Source organism: Cheilinus undulatus, linkage group 9, assembly GCF_018320785.1.
Source record: "Cheilinus undulatus linkage group 9, ASM1832078v1, whole genome shotgun sequence".
In the NCBI taxonomy this organism is placed as follows: domain Eukaryota; kingdom Metazoa; phylum Chordata; class Actinopteri; order Labriformes; family Labridae; genus Cheilinus; species Cheilinus undulatus.
The window spans coordinates 5,194,774-5,220,969 of NC_054873.1; the positions used below are offsets into that span (position 1 = coordinate 5,194,774).

A 26,196-nucleotide genomic window follows, 5' to 3' on the forward strand; every position below is an offset into this window, starting at 1 on the left:
ATTCTGCCGATTCCACCACAGATTTCTACACTGGATTAATACTTTTAACAAACAGGAATTGCTACTAAGTTTTGGAGTACTTTTCAGCATTTATCAGAGCAGCTGAAGAAGAAAACCGTCCTAAAGCAGCTAAAAAGAGGGATATGAGAGCCTGTTAATCCCAGTGCAGGCGGACATTATTGCATGCATCTCGTCTCATCGCCGTCTTTTTTCCTTAAGCCGTCAGTTGAAGGTAAATACTGCTGATGCACAGTACTGATGTGCTTTTAGTTTATATTCCCCTGGAAAGAACTGATGTTTGTTTTACAACAGTTATATCTTAAAATGATGTTACATCACAGAGCCTGTGAGACTCGATGGCAGTATTGATGAGCTGAAACGTTATTGATTTTCGGGTATTTCAAAAACACAGAACTGGGTCCTAATGGACCGTGGGTTTCGATGCCCATCCCTAGTTGTATGACAGGTCACTGTGTTATAAACCCCCAGGTGAAATTTCAGTCAAATAAGGCCGGCCACACGCTAGACGATTTTTTAAATCTGGAACGATTTTTAAACTGTGGGAGACCACAGATTTCAGGACAATTTCCAAGGATTTTTCATCTTTAATCCTCTGAACGCACACACTAGACGACTCAGCCAGACTGTCAGATCACTGGAGACCACACACCTGCCAACCTGCCAATGACCTCGGTGATCACGTGACTTCAGGAAAAAAAAACAATGTCTGTCGATACCGTCTTGCTGTCTCTCCGCAACAAGCTGTCCTGGCATGAGTTACAGGTGAAGCAAAAATCATAATACAAGGAAAAGACTCAGGATTAAATCCTGGCTGAAATTAAGTTAAAGTTGTGTTCATGGTTGTGAGCAATGAAAGTACATATGATCTGGCTGTGACGCTACCCGGTGTGCTCGCGCTCATTGGTTGTTGTGGGCACTCCGTCAGCGGTACTACAACCTAGAATCATAGATATCAAACGTGTTTGATATTTATGATTTGGGATTTTAGAGGCTATGACGTGATTTGGAGCAGTAAAACAATCGTGTTGAGTCGCATCAGGGGAGGCAAATCTTGCCCCAAATCGGGCTTAAAATCCTGTGGTGTGTGGCCGGCCTAAAACATCTCCAAGTTTATGAAATAAGCTTCAAAATCATGAAAAATGAGGCAGTAAAATCTGCTCCATGACATCATGAGTTCACATATTGGCCCCGCCCACATGAAACCAAGCCAGGAAAGAGGTGAAAAACCAGTATTAAGTCACATGTAGATCTCAGTGTTTTCACATGTTTACAGCAACCATATTCCAACATTTCTAGAGTGTTAAGACAAAAACTTTGGATTTCACTTTACAAGGTCTTTAAGGAGTCATACAGACTATTTACTAAATGATAAGTAAAGTAAATAGAAAGAACTTGATGTCATAGCCCAATTGATAAAAATATACCGTGAACACAGACACAAGGATATCCTATACTGAGTCACTTAACAGCTGAGATCTCACCTGACCCTCTCTAATCCTCTGCCCTGTCCTGGTTCCGCCCACCTATCCCATCATGCTCTCTGGTTACTTGCCAGACTTCCTCCTCAGCTGCTTCTGTCCCCTGAAATTATAATGTAAGCTCTACCTCAGCCTTTTGGTCCTTTGTGTGGAGGGAACCTGACACAGGTAAGCCTCTTTTGCAGATGGGGCATAGTGCGGGGGGCGGGGCTCTTGTGGTTCTTGCTGGAGCGCCCCGCCCTCCGACACCTAGTCACAAAAGCAGGAAGCTTTCACCCTCCTATGTTTACATTTTTTTTGCTTATTTCATGTGTCAGTGAAAAACATTTCAGCATTTCTCCATCACCTAAAGCGTTTTAGTGAGTTTGAGACATTTTAACAAGTTCTTTTTCACCTTTAAGAATGAGCGCGTTTTAGAGAAGTATTTCAAACCTCTCCGGTTTTGATGCTTGCTTTGGAGCACTAAGAAATAAAAACATGTTTTTCTTTACTCTGAATCAAATATAGTTGTGTAACTACTAAAAGTGACCTCACAGCTTACAGAATGTGGTTCCATTCATTGTGTTTTCTCAGGGCTCTCACCACAAAAAGCATGCTGGGATACTCGCGATGGACTTCAGGCTGTTGAAAAGAAAAAAGGATAAACTATCTGTCAAATTAAATTTAGTTTTTGTAGTTCTGATTGAATCTATCAAACACCAGTGACCAGTGAGGCTGGAGGGAGTAAAGGAAGTCACTTTAAGGTGAACTTCAGAAGTCAGAGAACAACTCCAACGTTTCGACACTACTCCATCGCTTTGAACTGTTTATTTACCCTCTCCTTTTTACTGAGTATGAGGCATTCTGTGGCCAAGTTTTTCCATCCTGCAGTATGAGCGTGTTTTAGAAAAATATTTACTCATTTTCAATTTGATGGCAGCAACACATCTCACAAAAGCAGGGACAAGATAATGTTTACCATTGTGTAGCTCCTCTTCTTTTACCAACAGTCTGAAAATGTCTGGGAAGTGAGGAGACCAACTGCTGGGGTTTTAGGAGAGGAATGTTGTCCCAGTCCTGTGTCTCCTTAAGGTGCTGAATGTTCTCTGTTGCTGAAAGGTCTAGACTGCATGCAGGCCAGTTCAGTACCCAGACTCTTCTACTGTGAAGCCATGCTGTCGTGATGGATGTGGTATGTGGTTTTGCTGAAATAGTCAAGGCCTTCCCTGACAGAGACGTTGTATGCATTGGAGCACATGTTGCTCTAAAACCTCTGTCTTTCCAGATGTGTAAACTGCCCATGCCATAGACACTAATACAACCCCAAACCATCAGAGATGCAGACTTTTGAACAGTGCACTGATAACAAAGTGGACGGTCCATTTCCTCTTTTGTCCAGAGGACACAGAGGCTGTGTCCGAAACCACTCACTCATTCCCTACTCCCTGATACAAAATGTAACCTGTTTTCATAAAAAATTAAAAATAATTATAGATAAAAAAAAGTTTATGTCTTAAATGGCTAAATAATATACATTTTTGCGTGTATTGTAACTTATTTTTATATAGAGTTGATGGTCTCATGTTTTGTAATCCTAATAGGGGGAAAGGTTACTCCGTTCTAAATCCTTTACATTTTCTTACAGATTATATACTCTGGTTAAAACCAACAAAGAAAAAAGTGTATGAAAAAAGTTTTTATATGTGTTCCTGTGCTCCTCTCGTTCGTCCGTTATGTTTGAGAGCAACAACCACGATGCATGGTGGTAAGTATTGCTGGGCTATTGACCATCAGCTGTTCAGTACTTTTCAAAATGCATTGTGGGATAGAATGAGTGCACTATATAGTGAATAACAATGCTCACTCAGAATACGGACACCACTACAAAATGGCGTATTCACGTATATAGTGAATAGGAAGTGGTTTTCAAAAAAAGCCCAAGTCTGTTTCCAAAAAGAATTTCTTATTTTGACTTATCTGACCACAGAACAGTTTCCCATCTTGCCTCAGTCTGTTTTAAATGAGCTTTGGTCCAGAGAAGATGGAGCTGTTTCTGGATCCTGTTCACATATGGCTTCTCCTAACTGTGTTGACAGACAGTGGTTTATGGAAGTGTTCCTGAGCCCATGCAGTGATTTCTTCAGAATCATGCCTGTTTTTAATGCAGTGGGCCCTGAGGGCCTGAAGATCATAAAAATCCAGTAGTGACCTTGATGATCTCTTGCTCACAGAGATTTCTCCAGATTCTCTGAATCTTTTGGTGATGCTATGGACTGTAGATGGTGGGTTATTCAGTCTTTATTTACATTGAGGAACATTTTTCTGAAATCGCTCCAAAATTTTCAGACCCAACTTTAACAGATTGGTGAACCTCTGCCCATCTTTTCTTCTGAGTGACTCTGCCTCTCTAAAGTTCTCCCTTTATGCCAGTGTTTATTTTGGCAGCTATTTTTGATTTAGGTCTTAGTTTAAGTCTTTAAATGAAATGCATTTAAGTTTCAGTCACATTTTAGTCCTTTCTACCCTTTTTAGTTTGAGTCTAGTATTAGTTGACAAAAACTCAAAACATTTTAGTTTAGTTTTTAGTCCATAAAAAGTCCTCACATCTTTACTTTTAGTCCAAGCGTTTATTTTCATGGTAGTGTGTTTTCTGCACTCTGCCAAACCTCGGGTCCCTGCTTTCTACAGCTGAGAGGCAGAATAGCTACAGCTGCATTGTTTTTGACAGATTTACCCACAGTGGAGAAATATCACAGATGTGAACAACATTAAAACTAAACTTAGTTTTTGTCAGTTTTAGTCATCACAGATCTATTTTTGTTAGTCTTAGTCTAGTTTTTGTCATGAGGAAAAGGCTGTCGATGAACATTTTTAGTCATAAAGTTAGTCGGCAAAATTAACACTGTTTTATGCCCCGTCATTTTACTGACCTGTTTCCAATTAACCTAATTAGTTGCATAATGCTCCTCCAGCTGTTTTCCATTAGTACCACTTACTTTTCCAGTCTGAAGTTGCCCCGTCCCTACTTTTTTGAGATGTGTTGCTGCCTTCAATTTCAAAATAACTAATTGCTAATAATTTTCATGAAATGGTAAAATGTCCAGTTTCAAGCAAAGCTATTGTCATTAAAGAAGAAGTGAACACTTCAACATTTATTTCATCTGAACACTGAAGTATCTGACTGAACCATTATAAAACACATTAATGCTGCGGTTATTTCTGACATTTGCACCAAACTGATGAAAATCTGCATTGTACGACTTTTAATTAGCTCAAACGGATATCTGCTCTGAAAAATCTTTTCTGAGAAGGCGGTCCTTATGTAACGTAGAAACCTACCATCGGTGGTGAGTCCCAGTAGAACTACTTGACTTTTATCCAGATAAAACCTGCAGCAAACAGAAGAATTAGTCATATTTCAACCCGTACACAGAGGTGTCAAGTAACTAAGTACAAATACTTCGTTACCTTACTTAAATAGAAATTCTGGGTATCTATACTTTACTGGAGTAATTATTTTTCAGCCTACTTTTTACTTCTACTCCTTACATTTTCACACAATTATCTGTACTTTCTACTCCTTACATTTTAAAAATAGCCTCGTTACTCCTATTTCATTTCAGCTTGTTTTCATTCCGGTTTGTCATTGTTCAAAAAAACACAAATAAAGAACCCAAAAGTCTATCCAGATAAATCACGTCATCTGGATAGAGTGAATTTGATTGTGGTTGGATGAGAAGTATAAACATAATACTATTCTGACACCCTATTGGTTTGTACGCGATCCATCGCACCTGCACACGACACAAATCACGTTACACTCCAGCAAGGAGATAGCAGACGTATGTAGCTTAGAATGAAGACGTCCGTGACAGAGACTCAAGAGAACTCGGGCAAAATGTCCCAACCAAGCACCAGCGAGGAGGTTGGTAGTACACATATATGGTTCTGGAATGTATTTGCATTGTACTAAAATGCGTTCATTTTCAATGGGCATAAGTGCAGCTAAAACAGGTGCATCCCACATTTTTCAACCTTAACATTTTAATATAACATTATAGTCATTATGGCCTTTAGAAAAATGTTTTTTGGGCAGGTGGGGTAGTGCACTATAGGCCCCTGTGGCGCAGCGTATACTTTTGTCCTTAATGGCATTTTCCCCTCTTGCATTACTTTTATACTTTAAGTAGTTTTGAAACCAATACTTTTACACTTTTACTTGAGTAAAAAGCTTGAGTTGATACTTCAACTTCTACAGAAGTCTTTTTAAACCCTAGTATCTATACTTCTATCTGAGTGATAAATGTGAATACTTTTGACACCTCTGCCCAGAGGTGGACTGGCCATCTGTGTGTTCTGGAGAATCGGCGGCTACCACGCAATCATCACCTGTTTTTTCCCCCTGCTAATCTACTGTTTCATACTCCAGTCCAGTAGAAAGCAATGCAAGTTGGTTGCCAGCCACCCGTGCACGGCAATTATTGAAAAGAAAAAGACGAAGGAGCAGAAGAAGAAAAAGTAATAGTGGCAGAGTAGTTAAAGTGGATCTTTGGTAGTGGAAGTGGCAACAATATTGATAACAGAGGTAAAAAACGCAAAGAAAAGGGTGGGGCGAGGGAAAATAATAGTGACATTTAGAGAGTGAAGCCGCTAAATGTTGCAAAATAACTGAAATGTTCAGCAGCAGCAGCGCTGCAGCACAAGTTCATGTTGATGTTAGCAGCATCCAAGAAGTGAATGTTGAGGCCAGGACTCACAGGAGCCATACAGCTGTGCAGCCTCAGCATGGTACGGCCACCTGTGATGATGAGGGACAGAGAGAAGAGCTGGTGGAAGTTCCACAGACAGATACAGGGTATGTAGGTATGGAACATGAGGAAGGGAGAAGAGAGTAACTTGCTAGGGCTGATGTTAGCAAATGTTATTCAGGTTGCTACATTTTTATCTATACCCAGTTTGTGTAGCTCAGTACATGCAAAAAATGAAATAAAATAAAATGAAATGAAATAATGATTACAGTAGTTAAAACAGCTCCACTTTGAACATTTTAGCTTAAAATGACACATGCAGCAGTAATATTAAGAAATATAAAAAATAGTACAAAACTGTTAGGGACTGTTGTGCTTTTACTTTTTAAGTTTTGGTAACATGCCAGTTTCCTAATAATACTTATAATATTTGAAGGATTTGAATAAAGAAGTTACATTTGTAGTGGTGTATTTTCATTAAAATGTATTATTATTATTTATGCAGTAAGACTGATAACTGCATAAGTTAATTAAGATTATTAATAAAGTAATTTTAAGATTGCATGGAATAGATGATATAATATGCTGTTATAATCAATTGGATACATAAAACCTGTTTTTTAAAGTCCATTCCATCATTACGTATCAAATGGGGGAAGATGAAATGAGAATGAATCATAGAATGAAATCATCTTTAATTGATTTAAGCAACTTCAGCGTTGAATGCCAGGCGTTGATGAGTTTCCGCGCACCAGTTATCGTGGGCTGTTTTTTAGTCCCAGTCCGTCCCTGCCTCTGCCCGTCTAAAACCTGTAAGTACCCGGATCTCCTCTGGCAGAGAAGTCTCGTGTGATTCGAGCACGTCACTTGGAGTTGTGTTTGTGTTTCTCACTCCGACTCACACGTGTTGAGCAGGTCTGATGTGTTAACACTAAACAGCCAAGATACCAGTGACTGACAGACGCACAAGCTCGTATCCACCATATGCACACAGGCAGAGCAGGAACACAAACATTGGACGGGTGATCATCCTCACTGGCTCTCCACCATCTTTAACACAGGGCGCTTAGCAGGGACGGTTCTAACGCTTCTGAGGCATGGGACGAAGAATGCATGTGGAGTTAACGCGCACGGTGCATGCACGTTAAATTTTGATGTGTCTTTTAATCAATTACTGTGTATTCACATAGAAGGGATGTTTTCCCCCGTATTTTGGCATCATAAGCACTGTTAGATAACAGAGGGGTTTTATTGTGACGAGCACGCACACACATATTTACACTGAATGCACCTGGTCGACATGAAATGAATCCAAGGCAGGAAACAGGGCTGGTCCTGGGGTGTAATTACCTGGCATTTAACCGCCCTCCTCCCCCCGTCATTGTCAGCAGATCTCACCTTCTTTATTTCCAACCACTTCTCCCTCCCCGTCTGCATCCCAACAGGAGCACGGCTTAATTTTACACTTTATTTTTCTGTTGTCAAATGTTGACGAGCAACCAGGTGGCCATTATCCCGGCCCACGGGGGATTATTGGTGTTTGGCTACAAGAGCAGAAACAGTGAAGGAGACAAAGCAGGCAGAGAGGGCAGAGCGTGACAAGAGCGCCGGGCTGCTTGTATGTCTGTGTTTTCTTCTGTCCGCCTCTCTTTCCTTTCGTGTTAAAGTCTTAATCTCGGCGGCTGGAACTGTGCCGGTGTCTCCGATCTGTCAGGCTGCTTTGTCACCTCGTCACACGGAGAGAAAAGAGAGGTAGATGATTGAGCCTTGAGGGGATGGAAAAGGGGGAAATTGATGTCTCAAGTGACAGCCGGGGCAGTAATATGCTGCCAGTGACACACACAGACACAGACATGTAATCTTCAATGTTGAAGTGAATATCTCTCAGACTCTGACCCTGGCTGAACCCATGCAGGTAGTGCTGAATAGGTTTTCTTTCTTACACGATTTTTGTTTACTTATCTACTCTTAATTTGTCACATCAACAAATTTCTACTGGTAACCGTATTGACTCTGTGGATGCAGCTACAGCAGCAGTTCTATCAGAAGTGGACAACATAGAAGTGAATGTTTTACCCTTTTATTGGTTTTGTAAAGCAATCATGGTCAATATAATTTGACTTTTTTGACAAAAAATACAGTAAAATCTCCTCAGTTTCAAAGTGAAAACAGATTTCTGTAAAGTATTATCAGTTAGATAAAAATATGTAATGTAAAATAAATGACTGAATAAATATTCACCCCCTTTAAGGTGACTGTCTCACAGTTAGTGAAATGGGGATCACCTGAGTGCAGTGAATGTGTCTCAAGTGACTGTAGAATAAAGATACGTGTCTGGAAGGTCCAGTGCCTACTTAATCAGCATTCATGGATACCATTACACCATGAAGACAAAAGAACACTCCAAGCAACTCAGAGAAAGGTTATTGAAAAGTATAAAGCAGTGTTACTCAACCCTGCTCAGCCAAAGAGCCAAAATGTTGAAAAAATTTGCCAAGCCACAATCTAAGTGGTGAAAAGTGGCAATTTAAATAAGTTAAAGGTGGCAGAAGTGGACAAAAATTGGCAAACACTGGGATAAAAAGTGGCAAGAAAGGGCAGAATGTGGCAAAAAAGGGTGGGAAGTGACCAATAAACAAGTTAAAGGTGGCAAAAATGGGTGAGAAGTGGTGAAAAAAATGAATTACAGATGGCAGAAATGGTCCAAAAGTGGCAAAACAATGGCAAAAAATGAGAGAAAAGTGACCAGAATGGGCAAAAATCTGTAAAAAGGTGGGAAAAATGGACAAAAAAGCATCAAAGTGTGGCAAAATGGGAAAAAGGTGACATTTAATTGCAAAAGGCAGCTTAAATGGGCACAAAGTGGCAAAAAGGCGACAAAAACGGGCAAAAATTGCAAAAAGCAGGATAACAGTGTCAAAAAGAAGTGGAAACAATGGGAATAATTTTTTAAATTAAGACATAAAAGAGTCACAAATTATCAAAAAAGAGCCACACATTGAGTATCACTGGTATAAAGAAAAATTCAGAGACACTGAACATGTGTAAATCTGTCTAGATCAGACCGTCCTCACAAACTGAATGAGCGTGCAAGAAGGAGACTAGTGAAAGAGGCCACCAAGACACCTATGACTACTCTGAAGGAGTTCCAAGGTTCAGCAGCTGAGATGGGAGAGACTCTGCAGACAACAACTGTTGGCCGGGTTCTTCACCAGCCAGAGCTTTATGGGAGAGTGGTGAAGAGAAAGACACTGTTGAAGAAAAATCAGACTCAATCTGGACTAGAGTTCACCAGAAGGCATGTGGGAGACTCCATGGTCAAGAGGAAGAAAGTTCTGTGGTCTGATGAGACCAAATGGACATTTTTGGAGATCAGGCAAGACGCCAAACACACCATCTCCACTGTGAAGCATGGTGGTGGCAGCCTCATGCTGTGGGGATGCTTCTCAGCAGCCGGCCCTGGAAGGCTTGTAAAGGTAGAGAGTAAAATGAATGCGGTGAAATATAGGAAGATCCTGGAGAACCATCTTATTCAGTCTGAGAGCTACAGCTTGTGAGAAGATTTATTTTCCAGCAAGACAATGAGCTCAAGCATACAGAGAAAGCTACACAGAATTGGTTTAAAGACAACAAGGACAATGTTCTGGAGTGGCCAAGTCAAAGCCCTGACCCCAATCCAATAGAGAACCTGTGGCTGGATTTGAAAAGGGCGGTCATGCCCGATCCCTGTGCAACCTGACAGAGCTTGAGCAGTTTGAGCAGTGTTTTACAGACAGCCCCTAAGAACAACAGTGTCTACTGTCTATCTCTACTATTTTTCTCAGTGCATGGATGCTACAGCCCTGATGTCATGGTTTAAGAAGTTGAATACATCCATAGATATCCATACACCTTTGAAACATCCTCATCTTATTAAATGAAGACTGCAGAGAGTAATGATGCAGAGTATGGAGGTAAAACTTCTGAAGTATAAATCCAGTTTTGAAATCTATCTGCTGTCCAGTTGACGTGACCTGGAAGTGTCTGATGGAGGAAACATGACGAGTTCTGAAACTCACCCGGCGAGACAGACGGGGTTCATTCTCGTCAACATTTCTGACCGTCATACGACCACGATGAGACCCCCACTCACTCCAGAGGATTATGGGTGTTCTGACAGGCCTGTCAGTCACCGTCCTTGACCCCTCCTCTCTTTGGATGGACACCAGCCCTCCACTTTTCCTCCACACACCAGATCCCCCTGCAGGCACGTGACCCCACTTTAACCCTTGGTATGTGTCCAGCGGTCTCTCTGAATTACAGCGGACTGATCTCAGGCTGTCACTCGTTGTTCAAGGCCTCTCAAACAGCTGCTGGGACCATTTTATTAGAAAATATCTGCCTTCATTTCTTCTTTTCTTTGGTTTATTGTTCCAGGAGGATGGACACAGAGACAGGCAGAACATCTTCACATTGGAGAAGCCTCAAACAGAGAGTGGATGTTTTTAATAGAAAAATCTATTTACCATTGAATCTGCTTATTATTTAGACTTACACTTTATTGTTCCCAAGGGGAATTTCTTTTTCACAGCACACTATTCACACAACCAACAAATCAAGAAACAATACATGAACACACAATAGATAATAAACAGTGAACAATATCAGCGTTTGCCTCTACTATACCAGACATCTTTGTTTGGAGGTTTTCACGGCTGGAAGGAAGTAACATGCAGTTTCAAACATTCACTTGTGAGGAACTTTATATTTTATGGTATGGTATGCATTTTCATCTACATATTTCTTCTCAGTGAACACTTTGATTTGATTTATTTTTAGGTAGCTATCAAAGGCTGCATTTACACAGCAAGGATTTTAGCTGATACACTAACCAAGGGGTGTCCAAACTGCTGCTTTTATCTGGCCCTCAGCCTATTTTTGTGCCCCCCCCCCAAAAAAAATGTTTGTTAAATAAAATAAAATATGGGCCTCAACAGAGCATGAAGCTTGTGCTCGATTTCATTATTAGTGGGGATGCTGACCATCCACACTATTGATATTCGCGTCTTCCATTTTGTTTTTTATTCTTCGGCTATCTCCTCCTTCATACTTTGATGTATCAACACGTTTCAACTTAAAAAAATTCAGTTTATCATTCAACTGCTATGCCTTTTCTCATTTTCAACTTTTATAGTTTTTAAAATATAGCTATTTTCAGCTATTTCTATGATTTTTTCAGCCATTGTATGCAATTTTCAGCTACTTTTAGCCAAAATCAGCTAATTTAGGCTATTTTGAGGTATTGAATGCCATGTTCAGCTACTTTTGTGCCATTTTATGCTATTTTATGCTATTTTTATCCTATTTTCAGCTATTATAAGGTCACTTTCAGCTTTTTTAGGCTATATTCAGCTATTTTTATCCTTTTTTGAGCTATTGAATGCCATTTTCAGCTACTTTTGTGCCATTTTATGTAATTTTCAGCTACTTTTATGCTATTCTCAGCCATTATGAGGCTACATTCAGCTATTTTCATCCTTTTTTGAGCCATTGAATGCCACTTTCAGCTAATTTTACAACATTTTATGCAATTTTTCAGCTACTTTTATGCTATTCTCAGCTATTATAAGGCTACGTTCAGCTATTTTAAGGCTATTTTCAGCTTTTTTAGGCTACATTCAGCTATTTTTATCCCTTTTTGAGCTATTGAATGCCATTTTAAGCTATCTTTATGCCATTTTATGCTATTTTATGCTATTCTCAGCTATTATAAGGCTACTTTCAGCTATTTTTTGGCTATTTTTAGCTTTTTTTGGGCTACATTCAGCTATTAATCCTTTTTTGAGCTATTGAATGCCATCTTCAACTACTTTTATGTCATTTTATTTTATTTTTATGCTATTTATATGCTATTTTCAGCTATTTTGGTGCTTTTGGCTATTTTCAGCAGTTCTTCCACAATTCAACTCTCAGCATCCCCACACAATTTCAGCTGAAATTGCAATCTTGATCTAGTTCCTCTTATTTTAGTCAGCACAAGGCAGTGCTACCACATTAACACTGTAAACAAACATTTTGACAACAAGTTCTTGTGTTTTTTTTTTGAAGGACTTAATTGAGACAACACTATAAATAGTAAAGATTTCTTGATTTATAATGCCCTAATGGATTGCAGCAGCAAAAAACAGCACCAGTGATGTTTGAGGGGCGGAGCCAGTGGTACCCAGAGCCAACCAGGGCCCCCTGAAATCTGATTGGTCTCCTCAAAATCCTTAAAAATCATAATCATTTGGTATAATGACTCAGTCAAATGTTTTAATGAGAAATAAGGCAGCTGGGTCTTGAGATGGAACAAAAGATGTGACAGAACAGAGATGGAGACATGTCCTTCAAAATAAAAGCACATCACATAAGAGGTGTAATGATCCATCTATGTAATTGACACATCGATTGGTTGATTAATTATCCAATCAGATCCAAAGAGAGTCAAAAACATTGATCTACACCAGTGGTTTACAAAGTGTGAGGCAGGCCTGGCCTGGGGGGCACCACAGGACTTCAGGGGAGGCATGGAACCTTTAACCAAAAAAATGTCATCCGTTCATCCATCCAGCAGGTTAAGAAAGTCAACTCAGCCATTTCTCTCCCCAGCAACATTTCCCACCTCCTCCTGGGGGATTCCAAAGCATTCTCAGGCCAGATAAGAGATATATTTAGGGCCCTGGGGTCCCTGCGGCAAGCCATCAGGTCGGACACATTCCCGGTGCGTGTTGGGTGGGAGTTGACGGGGCTGTCCCTTATGCCTGACTCTGTTTGTGATTTTCATGGACAGGATCTCAAGGCACAGCCAGGGACAGGAGGGTTTTCCCAGGTTAGACCCACAGCTCGCTGGAGAGATCATATATCTTATCTGCTCAATAGCCATAGTGTTTAATTTGCAAAGATGTCCAAGCTAATGACAGCATAAGGCTGAGTTAAGTTTCCCAAGTTTCTCAAGAGACCAAATCCAGGGGGATTTTTTGACAGGAAGTAAAAGGAATTTCGTAATTTCTAGTGAATAATGTTTTTTTGAAATCTTAGCTAAGATCTAAAACCAAGACGAGCCTTAAAACTGTCACAAGAAACTAAAATTGATATTGATTCTGGTTCCTCCTGCAGAACAAAAGCACATCTCATCTGTTTGGTGATCCCACCCTGTGTCTGCAATGTTTACAGCAGAATATCTCATTACTACCCACATGGTGCTGATGTGGACATTGCTAACAAAGGCTCTTTCCTTTGACTTTTCAGGGGATCACTGCATCTGACTCGGTCTTTGCGACAGCCTTGACAGGCATTCAGAAGTCTTGTATCTCATGGTTTGGTTTGCTTTTGTAGCTTATCTAAATGTACACTATTCCACTGATCCTGCTCCATAACCTGAAACTCCTCACAGTAAGTTTAAGAATCTCAAACTGCAGCAAACATCCGTCTCCATCAGAGGATTTCTCATATTGAAATGGCTGTGAACCCCTGATCTGTTCGGCCTCCTTCAGTCACCTCTTTGCTTTTCAAATCCCCCAAATCTGACAAAAAGCGATGCAGCTGACTGTCAAGTTTCCTCCAGCATTAGCATGTGACAGTTTATGTTTCCTGTGAGCTATCTCCGATAAAGAAAAGGTTACAGTCCCAGAGTTCTAATCCCTCTATAACCTTCCTTTTGCCTTTAAGTGAAGCCGAAAGGTTCCATGTTTTCTCCAGGCTCCATTTCCTTGTGTTTGCACGGGGGACCCTACATGCCACGCTCGGCAGCGCTGCAGCAGCACAACAAACCCCCCGAGGGGCTGACGCATGCCGGCTCAGAGAAAACTGGTGTGAAAGATGTCAAAGCAATTACAATAAGCATTACAGCTGTAATCTCCCCTGACAACAGGGAGAGTGAATGAACAGAAATTTACACTCCTCTCCTGCCTCCGGCCTCCCCCACGACGAACAAACCGATGCTTCCACAGCAGTCAGAGTTTCCTCTGGTGTTGCAGCTCCACACACACAGAGGTTCGATTATTATTTTTACTCCTTTCACCTCAAAGCAGCAGGTGATGCTGAACATTTGTCCCATGTGTTTTCAGTGTGTAAACCTGCGTGATCCACCATGATAACAGATCTGGAACACGACAGATTAGGGAGGAAGTACTCTCCTGATTAGAACTGTGCATAATATGCATGTTAATGACGATTTTTTACCCTAAGCAGCACGTCTAAAAGACTGTGCACTACTGCTAAAATAAGGCAAAAATCATGATTATAAAAAGTTGAGAAAACTGTGAAATGCTTAAAAGACACCTGGAATATTCCACATGTAAGCAGGTTAATTGGTAACAGGTGATAGTAGCATGTTTTATCAATGTGCTAGAGGAAGCAAGTTATAGGTTCCCCTATCTTACAGTCCATTATATCAGACATCTCTGCATGCAGGGGGCAAGTCGGGAAACTGACATATTATGCCTGAGACCTCTGATCCCTCAGGCAGTGCTGCAGTCAAATTTGGCACCATTCTGTAACTGATATTACAATGTGGACTCTGTAATACTTTTGAAAACCACTGTCAGTTAACACAGTACACCTCAGCATTTACCACATTGTTGGCATCTACCATGCAACCCTTTAAACATGCAGAAGTCCTGTCCACTTCTCCTAGACACAGCTCATCTGAGATGGACTGACCTAAGTGGACATGTTTGCTTTGGTCGCCCAGAGACCACCGGCATTTTCTACCCCGACTTTGGAATTTTGTCTGCAACTTTGAAATTGGAGGAAAATTCGTTAGGTGTGAGGTCGCCTTAAGGTGTACATCAAGCAAGACTGAGAAAGAATTCAACTTTCGGTATTTTAACAATAGCTACTTTCACACTGCCTCTCTTTTCCATGTCTGTTACGGCTTTGTTCCGCAACGCCGTTCTGTATGAAAGCGACCGTTCTGCAATGGGGGGTTGATCTCACCCCATCTCTGATCCGGATCAAGAGGTAGTATCAGAGCTGTAACAGACTTTTCCACAACCAGTGTGAAAGGACGTCACGGCATTCCACAACGGTGAGTGTGCGCTGCTGTCCCCATAAACGGGGAATTTAAAAACCAGCGTGGTTTAATCGAGCAGCGTTTCATTGGAGAAAACAACAGCGGGATGAAACAATGAATAATGTGGATTAACTGGAGAGACTGTGAGGTTAGAGAGCTGATCACACTCTGTACAGGAGAGGAGAGAGCAGACACATCTCTGCTCACAGCAGCGTCTGAAAAGTTCCATGATGTGTTCAAGTGAACTTGGTACTCTGAAGTTTCTGACCTTCGACGTAACTACGTGCGCTGTGACACTGCTTGAAGGGATACTTCAACATTTTGGCAAATTCGCCCATCAAACTCATCAAATACACAATCCAACAACTCCTGCACATTCACCACCCTATGAAATAATAACGTATAATTACGTAACATTACGACACATGAAGCAAATACTCGGCACTATTTCCTGAGTAAACCACTGGGCGGAATGACACAGTGCAGCAGCCATGTCTGGAGTGTAGTTCTGGCTTTGCATTTAATTTTAAAACATCTCCATCTTGAAATGTTCCATGATTATTTCATAGCGTGGTGAATGTGCAGGTCACAAGTTGTCCACGAGAGCATTTTGAAGTTGTTGGATTGTGTATTTGATGAGTTTGATGAGGGAAAGCAAAAAATACCGTCTGCTTCCATAGCGTTAGCTGTGCAGCTGGTATATCGGTCCCCCCCGATCTAAAAACAGCTTGCACCGACAACTAAAGGAAACGAACCTGTTACTAAGACTATAGGGATTATGGCAATGGGCGAATTTGCCAAAATGTTGAAGTATCCCATTAAAGTCGGACCCCCAACTCAGAAACATGGAAGAAAAAAAGTCTATTGGATCTAATCGATCAAAATGAATGTTCATGTCATTTTTCCCATATTTCATTTATGGGACGCCGGGTGTGTGTGTAAGCTTGAGCGTGCACGGCTCTGTTACACCTTTGTGTGAATTGCTCATTGTGGAACAGAGATGGGCATTCCTTTTTGCCTTTATTGCGGCATCTCTGTGTAAAAACGGCTAATAAGTGTCTTTAACCTTCAGACACTTACAGTTAGAAGAAAAGGTGAAACAGCTGTAAACATGCTCCTGTCCCACCTATTTTAGAACAGCTTGCAGGTTAAAAATAGCAAAATATGTACATATTTTCATAAAAACTTGAAATGTTTTCTGTTTTAGTATCTTGTCTTTGTCCTGTATTCAACTGAAAGTTTCCCTCTGCCCCCTCATTGACGGCCCTACTCCAGAATGTGGCCGACACTGTAAAACTTAATGACATATTAATATAAACTGTACTGAACACTAAGAGTCTGTCCTTTCCACCTCTGAAATGATCAGAAAACAAGCTAATCGAACTTGCATATTTGATGGCTGCAGTCCAGACTGATGACCAGACACCGATTTTTATTTCAGCTTGATGGTAACAACTTCTAAAATCTGTTTTTCTAAAGAGAGGGAAACTGAATTACCTCTTTGTCCTGTTCTACTGACTCATAGTCTCCCTTCAAACTTAGATATCAGGTTTGATTTTCTGCCTCAAAGACAAGTGCCTAAATGAAAGTTTTAGAGGTAGTCATATCGACCCATTGAATCGATATGAGCTGTAAATTCATAATAGAGATGTGTGCATCATGCAGCAGTTTACTCAAGTATCCCAGTTAGGTTTGCATTATGCTCATGAGATGCATGCTTGAATGTGAAGTAAAACAGCAGGTTTATCTCTGGCCTTACAGAAATCAGAGAAACAAACACCTTACTGGTTTATTGTTGCATGTTGGCATTATTCTGCTGTTCCCTCCGCTTTTGTTTCATCAGGCATGTTCACATTTTCAACACCAGGCTCCTCAAACCGCTCACTGTGAATGTCAGACATGGTTCTCCATATTTAGCCACATCTTTCTCTCAAACTAATCCTCTGTGTCCCCTCTGCTGCAGAAACCGGGCATGGATCTGGCCGACACCTACATCACCTTCGTACGTCAGAACCAGGACATCCTCCGAGAGCGCATCCAGGATGAGCTCTGCATCGAGAAGGTGTTTGATGTAAGTAAAGCGGTTCTGAACTTGTAGATTAGTCTGTCATTTCCATCAACTTGAGAGTTTTGTACTCAACAAACATTAAAGAAAAACAGGTTAGAACCATCAGGGGAACACATTCGTTGGAACAGTTGTCACAATTCCTTTATTTTCGCTGTAGATTAAAAATATTTTGGTTTGACGTCAAAAGATGAATATGAGACAATAGAGCAACATATCAGCTTTTATTTCAAGGTATTTACATCTTGATTTGATATACAACACTGAAGATAGCAGTCTTTGTTTTAACTCAGCCATTTTTCATGTGAGCAAAAATATTGGAACATGTGGCTGACAGGTGTGTTTTGTTGCCCAGGTGTGTCCTATTTCATTGATTATTCACATAATAAATAGTGCTGAATGTCTACACTCAGTTTCAGATTTGGGTTTTGACTCTTCTCATAAAAGCCGTGAAAAAAAATCGTTTTTTGTGTTTTTCTTCTTTTAAACTGCTGACAATTCCATATAATGTGCAATAATCATTAACCAGATGTTGAAAAGTCAAGTTCAAGTACTCCTGGGAAAAGGGACAGTCATTTTTTGAGTCTAGGACTCTGGGTGTGCAAAACACAGTACAAAAGATAACTATATACATAGGCAACTATTGGTGCAAATAAAGATGGAAAAATGCATTCTCAACATTCTCAAGTAACATATTGTTATTGCACATGACAGACACGCACAAATGCCACTATCTAACACTATTTTTTGAAAACACAACACCATTCTCACACGCTCTCCTTTTAATCTCTTCCTTCGCTCTCCTTTCTCACTCGTCTTCTTGAGAATCCGTGTAGCGGACTCGCAATACTTCTGGTGTTTTGCTATGAATGCCCAGGTCATATGGTTGTGAGTACCGTAATGAACTATATATGTGCGCATGCCCACAATTCTCAGCTTTCCAATGCCGATGGAATTTTTCTGATCGGACAAACTTTGACAGAGTTACGGTAATAATACTCTGGACATATAAAACACAGCGCCGGCACCGGGTCAGTAGGTAAAGGGTTAAAATAATGCTGTCTCCTAGTTGGTGTGTCAGATCAAGACATAACCACCTGGATATAAAAGCTGAAATGTTGATCTTTTGTCTCATATTCATCTTTTGATGTCAACCCAAATGTTTTTAGTCTACAGCAAAAATAAAGGAGTTGGGCTAACTGTTCCAATGATTCTGGAGGGGACTGTCGATCTAAAACACAGGCAACACTCACATAATTAAGAATTGAAGACAGCAGTCACTGGTTATTCTCTGGTAAAATGAAGCAAGTTTTGTAAGTTTATATAAATTCTACCATAAAATGTAGAGGAACTTTTAGCCTCGAAATGTCTTTTCTTAAATTATTATGGTTATAAAAACAGCAAACAATGGAGACAAATCCCCCTCATTTCTTCTTGACTTCGGCTATTTGGTAAACCAGCACAAAGAGGGGTTTTTGAGTGTTTATGGAGACGTTGCACCTGAGCTGTGACCCCGGTCTGAAACATTGTGTTTTTGTGATGGAAAATCAAAGTGGAGATGTTAGCAGTCATGGCTGTGACGTTCCCTCAGCCAGCCGTCTGCTCGCCTGCGGCGGATCACAGCTCGAGGACATCAAAACAAAATAATGATCAACAATTTTTTATCGTCAACAGGCTGCGTTCAGGGCCTCTTCAGACAAAAACACGCTGAGACGGAACATAACCTCTTTCTAAACACTGCAGGAAACTTTTCCTCTTTATGTCTACCAGTAAATATTTTCACTGTTGGAATTCAGAATAAAGATAACACCGCTCCAAACAAACACAGACAGAGAAAGAGAGTTTATCCTAATAAGTCGTGGGTGTCAGCAGAATAAAGGCTCTGATACAGAATTATGATACACAGATTTGTGGATGCAAGGAGACACAAAATTCTCTTGTCTGAGCTTCTTATAGTTCTGGGTTGGAAACAGGAATTCTGTTAGTCTAGAAAAGCTAGGCTGATCTCGACATTTTACCACATTTGCACCTCAAGTTCTGTTTAAAGGATATCCAGTACGTACTGTCCTCTTCCTTAGTCCACGAGTCATTTCTTCTATATTTTCTTCTTTTCAGGGCATTAGACCACCCTTGTCCCAGTTGCTGCATCAGTGTTTATGCCTCAGCTGTCTGCAGTTTCCTTTGTTTTGGCTTGCTTTATACATGCATCAATGACTAACTCATAATCCCCCCCATACTGCTGATTTGCCAGCACAGAAATAGGCTTTGTCTGACGTCGTCCGTGATGATCACATGAATATTCACCACCTAAATTAGCCATGTGCTGTGTTACAGTGATTGCTCTTCCTCTCTTGGTCAGCAGCATGCTGGTTGACAGGTTGCAGCTCCTGCAGAGGGTCTAAGTGCTGATGTTTTAGCCTACTCTATGTTCTCTTTTTAAGAACTATCTGCAGTGATTTTGTAGGGTACACTTAAAATTTGTTGTTTTGATTCATGAACTCTGACGGTGGTTTGCACAGTTTATGTTGTGTTATGTTTGAATGTGTTGTTAAATGAATGCCATTTTTGCCCCCTTTTTTTTGTTTCTTCACCCATATTTACTACTTCATCCATTTTGACTCCTCTTAACCTATTTTTGCCACTTTATAACCACCTTTTAAGACAACTTCTTCCACTTTCAATATATTTTGCCGCTTTTGACTCATTTTTGCAACTTTTTAACAACTATTCATTATTTTCTGCCCACTTTTGCCATTTTTTTTGCATGCTTAACCCATTTTTACTGCTTTATTTATTTTCCCCTTCTAACCTTTTTTTGCCACTTTATAACCACTTTTCTGCCTTTTTGCCACTTTTATCCAATTTTTGCAACTTTTTAACTACTTTTTGCCTTTTTCTGCCCATTTTTACCACTTTTTTTTCTGAACCCATATTTGCTGCTTATCCTTTTTTTGCCCCATTAAATCTATTTTTGCCACTTCTTAACATTTTTTCACCGCTTTTTCTGCTGATTTCTGACACTTTAAGCCAACTTTTGCCACTTTATAATAATTTTTGCCACTTTTAATCCATTAGCCATATTTTTAGCCACTTCTCACAATTTTTCTGCCAACTTTTTCCTCTCTTAACCCATATTTGCTCATTTTTTTGCTACTTTTAACCTATTTTGACATTTTTTTTACCACTTTTCCCTTTATAACTGTTTTTTATTTGCCATTTTAACTATCCATTTCTGCAGCTTGAAGCCAGATTTTTTGGCACTTTTAGCCTATTTTGACACTTTTAACCCATTTATGCCTTTTTCCCTTTCTTTTGCCAAAGTGTTACCATTTTTCCCCTTAAAGCTGTCACAGTTTCTTTTTCTTTTTTCTCCAGTATCCTGACATTTGTGCACATCATGGCATAACTAAGAAGTTTGACATTAATTTCCATATAGTTTAGTTCAGCGTTCCCATCCACATTGTTAACATTACCAAAAACAATGGATCATGATTTTCCTGACCCCCACTGGCCCCCTACTTGGCTGGGTCCCAGCCAGAGTGGGTGATCATGGTTCCCTAGATTAGCCACTCCAGCTGTTGCAAATAGTAATTTTAGATTTAGTTTATCCACATCACATCCTTCCCAATACGGCTTAATTGTAAAAGCTTTATCCACTGATTTAGACTTTGACGATAATTTATGCTTCTTTTATTCAGTAAAAGAAAATGAAAGGTTGGATTGTGACCTATTTGTAAAGAAAATTGACATCAATGTTTTATTTTAGCTGTTCCTTTTCCTGAGATTCACGGTGAAAGCTTGTATGAGAGCAAACAGCCTATAAAAATCCTTCCAAATGGACCTCACAGTTGGCGTTTGTACTGTTGCTGTGAGGTTTGATTCTCCAGTTTGGGAGCAGCAGCGGGTCGCTTTGAGGCTGAAAACACCGACTGCTTCTGTTGACCCGTTTATCACTTAGGAAACACAGAGAGCTCTGCGGGAGCTGCAAACAGCTCCCTGCACGTCCGCCTATCCATCCATCTATCCATCCCACGCTGTCGGTTATCTCCACACATCGCCCCCCTCCCCCCCTTTCACATTTCAGATTTATAGGAATATTTTAGCACAGAGTTGCCAAACACGCCTCAGCTCGCCACCGTGAGTCAATGCAGCGGACATGACGGCTCAGACCTTCGCACACATTAGCACCACGGAGCCGAGCGATGGATTTCTGCCACCTGCCGCCTCCTCAGAGGGTTAGGAGTGTTGTGGCTGAGTGTGGGTGTGAACAGAGTGAGGACAATGAGTCTAATGGAGCTCAGAAGCGCCCAGTCATGCACCGAGGAGGAGGTGATGGGGAGGCCTCAAAGTGTGTCCGCTTCGCCTTTAACACACTCAGACATACAGTGATTGTACCTCAAAAGTAAATCTGCTCTCATTCAATCACATTCATTAATTGATGACACTTTTCCCTTTAAATTGATGCTTTTTGTCAGAATTAGAGCCAAAAGGAGTCTGTTAAAGCAACGCAGCTGCGAACATGTCCAGCTGTTATTTTTTCTTGCATGTGCATGCTCACATGTGCCTGTCAGTCTATTTGTCTATGAGTGCTCACCAGGGAGTGTGTTTGTTGGATGACGAGTGTAATAAATGCCCTCACACACACAAACACACACTTTATCCTCTTCACTCGAGGAGCCGAATCACCTTGATGAAGCCGTTTATGAGGATGTATGCTGCAATTAAAAGGAATGTGGATCTCTCTTCAAATCAAGATCAGGTATTTTAGACTGTCACACTTTTGTTTCAGTCTTGTTTGCTGGAAGAAACATTTGAGTGATCAGTGTCAGCATCCCTACACAGAAACATACTCTCCTTTTCTCTGTTCTGATTTTAAGTTGATGAAATTGTAGCAAAACCCATAAAAAGTGTTTGGGAAGGGCAGAACCTCAGATTGAAACTGGACAAATGTTCTGTCCGTCTTGTTCATTAGAGGCCAATCAGAGCTATGAAGCATATGATGCAGTAGGCATTGGAGTGAAATCACCATGGTAGCCGCTAGGGTGGCTAATGCTTGCTGGAGCCAGTAGCATTTCTTTCCTCCTCCTCTGATGAAGAAATGTAGTCCAGCTCTGAAAAAACTACTACAACCAAGCTAACTGCTACACCACAGGCGGCCATTGCTAACAGGTTGCAGTATTTCTAAATCAGGCCTGTAGCTACTTTCTTGTTCTTCTCAAATAACACTGATTAGTCAGGTCTGTTTTCAACCCTGGTGCAGTCGTTCCAGATTGGAGCTTTGCAAGATGGACTGCCTAATGACAGACACGGAATCTGGACAATCCATTGGCTTTACAATGGTTACATTTTCACGAGCATGATTGTTTCCTACCATGCCTGGCTACGATTGCTCCCCCATGTCCTCCCCTCTGCTGGTCTGCTCTGATATAGTTGGTGGCGGTATGCATGTGTGGTTTGTAAGTCTGCCAAGAAGAAGAGGTGATCATGACAACTACTCAGGTCAGCATTTGTTTGTGCTCTGTACAGACAAGGCTGCTAGCGTGGATGTTTTTATTATTTTAAGGCACCAGCAGCGATCCTCTTCATACATCCACATGTACTGTTCAGCTCAGAGAATGAAATTGGCTCATGCTACGTGGATTCAAAAGTTTTTAAAGGAGAGGGAGGCAAATCCATTATGGATGGATGGATGGATGGATGGTTGAATTTTTTTGAAGATGGATGGATGGATTTTTTTTGAAGATGGCTGGCTGGATGGATGGATGACAGATGTATAGATGGGTTTTTTTGCAGATGGATGGATAGACGGGTGGATATTTTTGCGGATGGATGGATGGATGGATGGATGGATGTGTTGTTTTGCAGATGGATGGATGGTGATGATGATGATGATGATGATGATGATTGATGGATTGGCTGACTTTGGCACTGATGGCCCATGTCATATTATTTTATGTTGGTGTCTTGGTTGCACTGGTGTGTAAAGGGCACAGCCAATTTTTCTAATTAAAAATAGTTGTTAAAGTTTAGCAGTTTAATGGTGCTGCCAAAATCATGATTACCTTTGATTAATTAATCAGAAGAAAAATAATGTGATTTTAAAAACATATGCTGATTAACCGCACCCAGACATCATTAAACAACCATCCATAGTAGCTCTATGAATCTGATGAACACATGCCAAAAAATCATCTGCCTTTAATTTTTAGTATTTTATCCATCCAAAGACCAACACTATCTGAGACTAAATAAAACATGAGCAATCTACCCTGGTCTCTCCTCCTCCTGTGCCCATGTAAGAATGTCTGCCAAGATATTTTTTTCATATCTTAAGATCTAAATGTTGTAAAAGGATGGAAAGTTTGGACATTGCTCTGTTAGATTGCACACACGAAACAGGCTATAATGGCAGTCACCAGACTCAGACATTTGTATTTAAGTGTGTGGACCTTTAAGATTTTAGATGTGTATTTCTGATCCAACATAATACATATGAAGGTTTGCTTGTGTAAAATATGTTGAACAATAATTTAAAGACCCTGCAAAGTGGAAATGAATCTGTGTTTAGGTCTGTTGTATGACAGGTCACTGAGTTATGAACCCCTAAATCATCTTTAAAAACTTTAATTCCAGAATCCAGAATTCAGTCACATGTAGATCTCAGTGTTTTCACCTGTTTACAGCAACCAGATTCCAACATATCTAGTGTGTTAAGAGACAAATTTTGGATTTCACTTCACAGGGTCTGTAAAGAAAAACTGCTCATCAAAAAGTTAAAGAATAATTTTAGACTTACTGAAAATTTATTCTGTTTTCCCCAAAACCAGAAAATGTCAGATATTCAAACAGCGTCATATCTGATGGCGTCAGTGAAGCAGCCTCCTCCCATCATCACCTAGTTAATGTTTCTGACATCCTTAATGTAGACCCCCCCCAGACTTACTCTCTCCATCTGTTTTCACTCTCGTCTTCTAATCAGCTCAATTAAGGAGCATCTTCGTTCTCAATTTCAACGGCAGTTAACGCCATCAGCGAGGCGTCTGCCAGGCAGCTGATTAGCTGCTCTGAGGAAACTGAAAATAAAAGGTTTCTCTGCACCGCTGGAGAGATGGGGGAGGAGAAAGAGAATAAAGGAAATCATATGAATTAATCACTGGAATAGAAGATATTATAGGGTAATTTTTCATCCTCAAACATCTGTTCACTCTGAGCATAAAAAAATCACCCCAGGAAGTCAGAAAAAACATTATTAGAATGGAACATTTCATTCACAGCAGAATTGGACTGTGTAAATAAATCATGCATACATAATAGAAATTTTAAAAAACATCATTAAAGCTTTTTTTATGAAATAAAAATGAGCATAAAAGATTATGAAAAAGGATGTACTGCAGTGCACTGATTTAGATGCTTGTCTTTATTTTTGTATGTGTACAAAGAGCCAATGATGGCTTTCAAAGCCGATAATAGGACAAAGTCTGGGCTCTTGTCAATGACTTTTGCAAGGAAGATGCACAGAAAGAAAATAAAATGAGTGTGAACAATTAGACATCCTGCAGTGTGGCTTGATTTAGCAGGCGTAGGAAAGTCATAGGTACAAAGTGATGTATAATCAGGTGTCATCAGTGTAAAGCAGCTATACTTGAACCCATGTTTACTGAATCCTTGACACAGGCAGTGCATAATGATAACAATAATATCCTTATTTAACAGGCACTTTTCAAAAACCAAAGGTAAAAAGTGATTCACAGAGACAGCTATAAAATAAAAACATAAACAGGCAGGACATAAAGCTATAAGCAAAGGAAAAATTAGCTCACAGCATGATGTTTAGACATTAAACCTATTTGAAAGAAATGTTAAAAACATACCATTGTTTTAAAGGAATTCTAGAAAAAATAGCATAAATGTAGAGCACTAATGGGCCTTAAACTGAACCTTAAGGAATGCCTGGTGTGATAGAACCTCCATGAATCATGTGCAGCCATTTATTGTGATGAATTTTATGACTATAAACGGACATATTTACCTAAAATCACAGAGACGGTATCCCTTTAAAGCACATGGACTCAGATGTAACCAATATCAGCAGCATCCTGCTGTGGGGATGCTCCTTGGCAGCCGTACCTGGAAGACTTATAAAGATGGTAAAATGGTGTGGCTAGATATAGGACAACCTTATTCAATCTGCAATAGAACTACAGCCTGGGAGAGGATTTATTTTCCAGTACAACAATACAACAAACTCCACATAGAAATGGTTTTAAACAACAAGGTGAATGGCCCTCCCTGAGCTGCTACCTTATCGTGGTGGAGGGGTTTGTGTGTCTCAGTGATCTTAGGAGCTAAGTTGTCGGGGGCGTCATGCCCCTGGTAGGTTTTCCCAAGGCAAACAGATCCTAGGTGAGGGACCAGACAAAGTGTGGCTCGAAAACCTCATATGGAGGAACAGCGGGATGGGCTCAAATCTCCCTCGCCTGGACACGGGTCACTAGGGCCCCTTCCTGGAGTCAGGCCTGGGAGTGGGGCTCGATGGTGAGCATCTGGGGCCCACAGGGCCCAGCTGGTCACAGCCCAAAGAGGCAACGTGGGTCCCCCCTCCCATGGACTCACCACCCGTAGGAGGGGCCATAGAGGTCGGGTGCCGTATGAGCTGGGTGGCAGCCGAAGGCAGGAACCTTGGCGGTTTGATCCTCGGCTGCAGAAGCTGGCTCTAGGGACATGGAACGTCACCTCTCTGGTGGGGAAGGAGCCTAAGCTTGTGCCTGAGATTGAGAGGTACCAGCGAGATATAGTTTGTCTCACCTCGATGCACAGTTCCGGCTCTGGAACCAGTCCTCTTGAGAGGGGTTGGACTCTTTTCCATTCTGG

At 40.7% G+C, this 26,196-nt stretch overlaps 1 protein-coding gene across 5 annotated transcripts in view; it reads left to right on the forward strand.

The window, feature by feature from the left end:
* cadps2 (Ca++-dependent secretion activator 2) overlaps positions 1-26,196 on the forward strand; it is a 343,471-nt gene that overhangs the window by 304,981 nt on the left and 12,294 nt on the right. For all 5 annotated transcript variants that reach the window (XM_041795900.1, XM_041795903.1, XM_041795901.1 and 2 more), the window contains one exon: positions 17,224-17,331. In XM_041795900.1, coding sequence (XP_041651834.1) covers positions 17,224-17,331 — 108 coding nt within the window. The remainder of the gene's footprint in view (positions 1-17,223; positions 17,332-26,196) is intronic.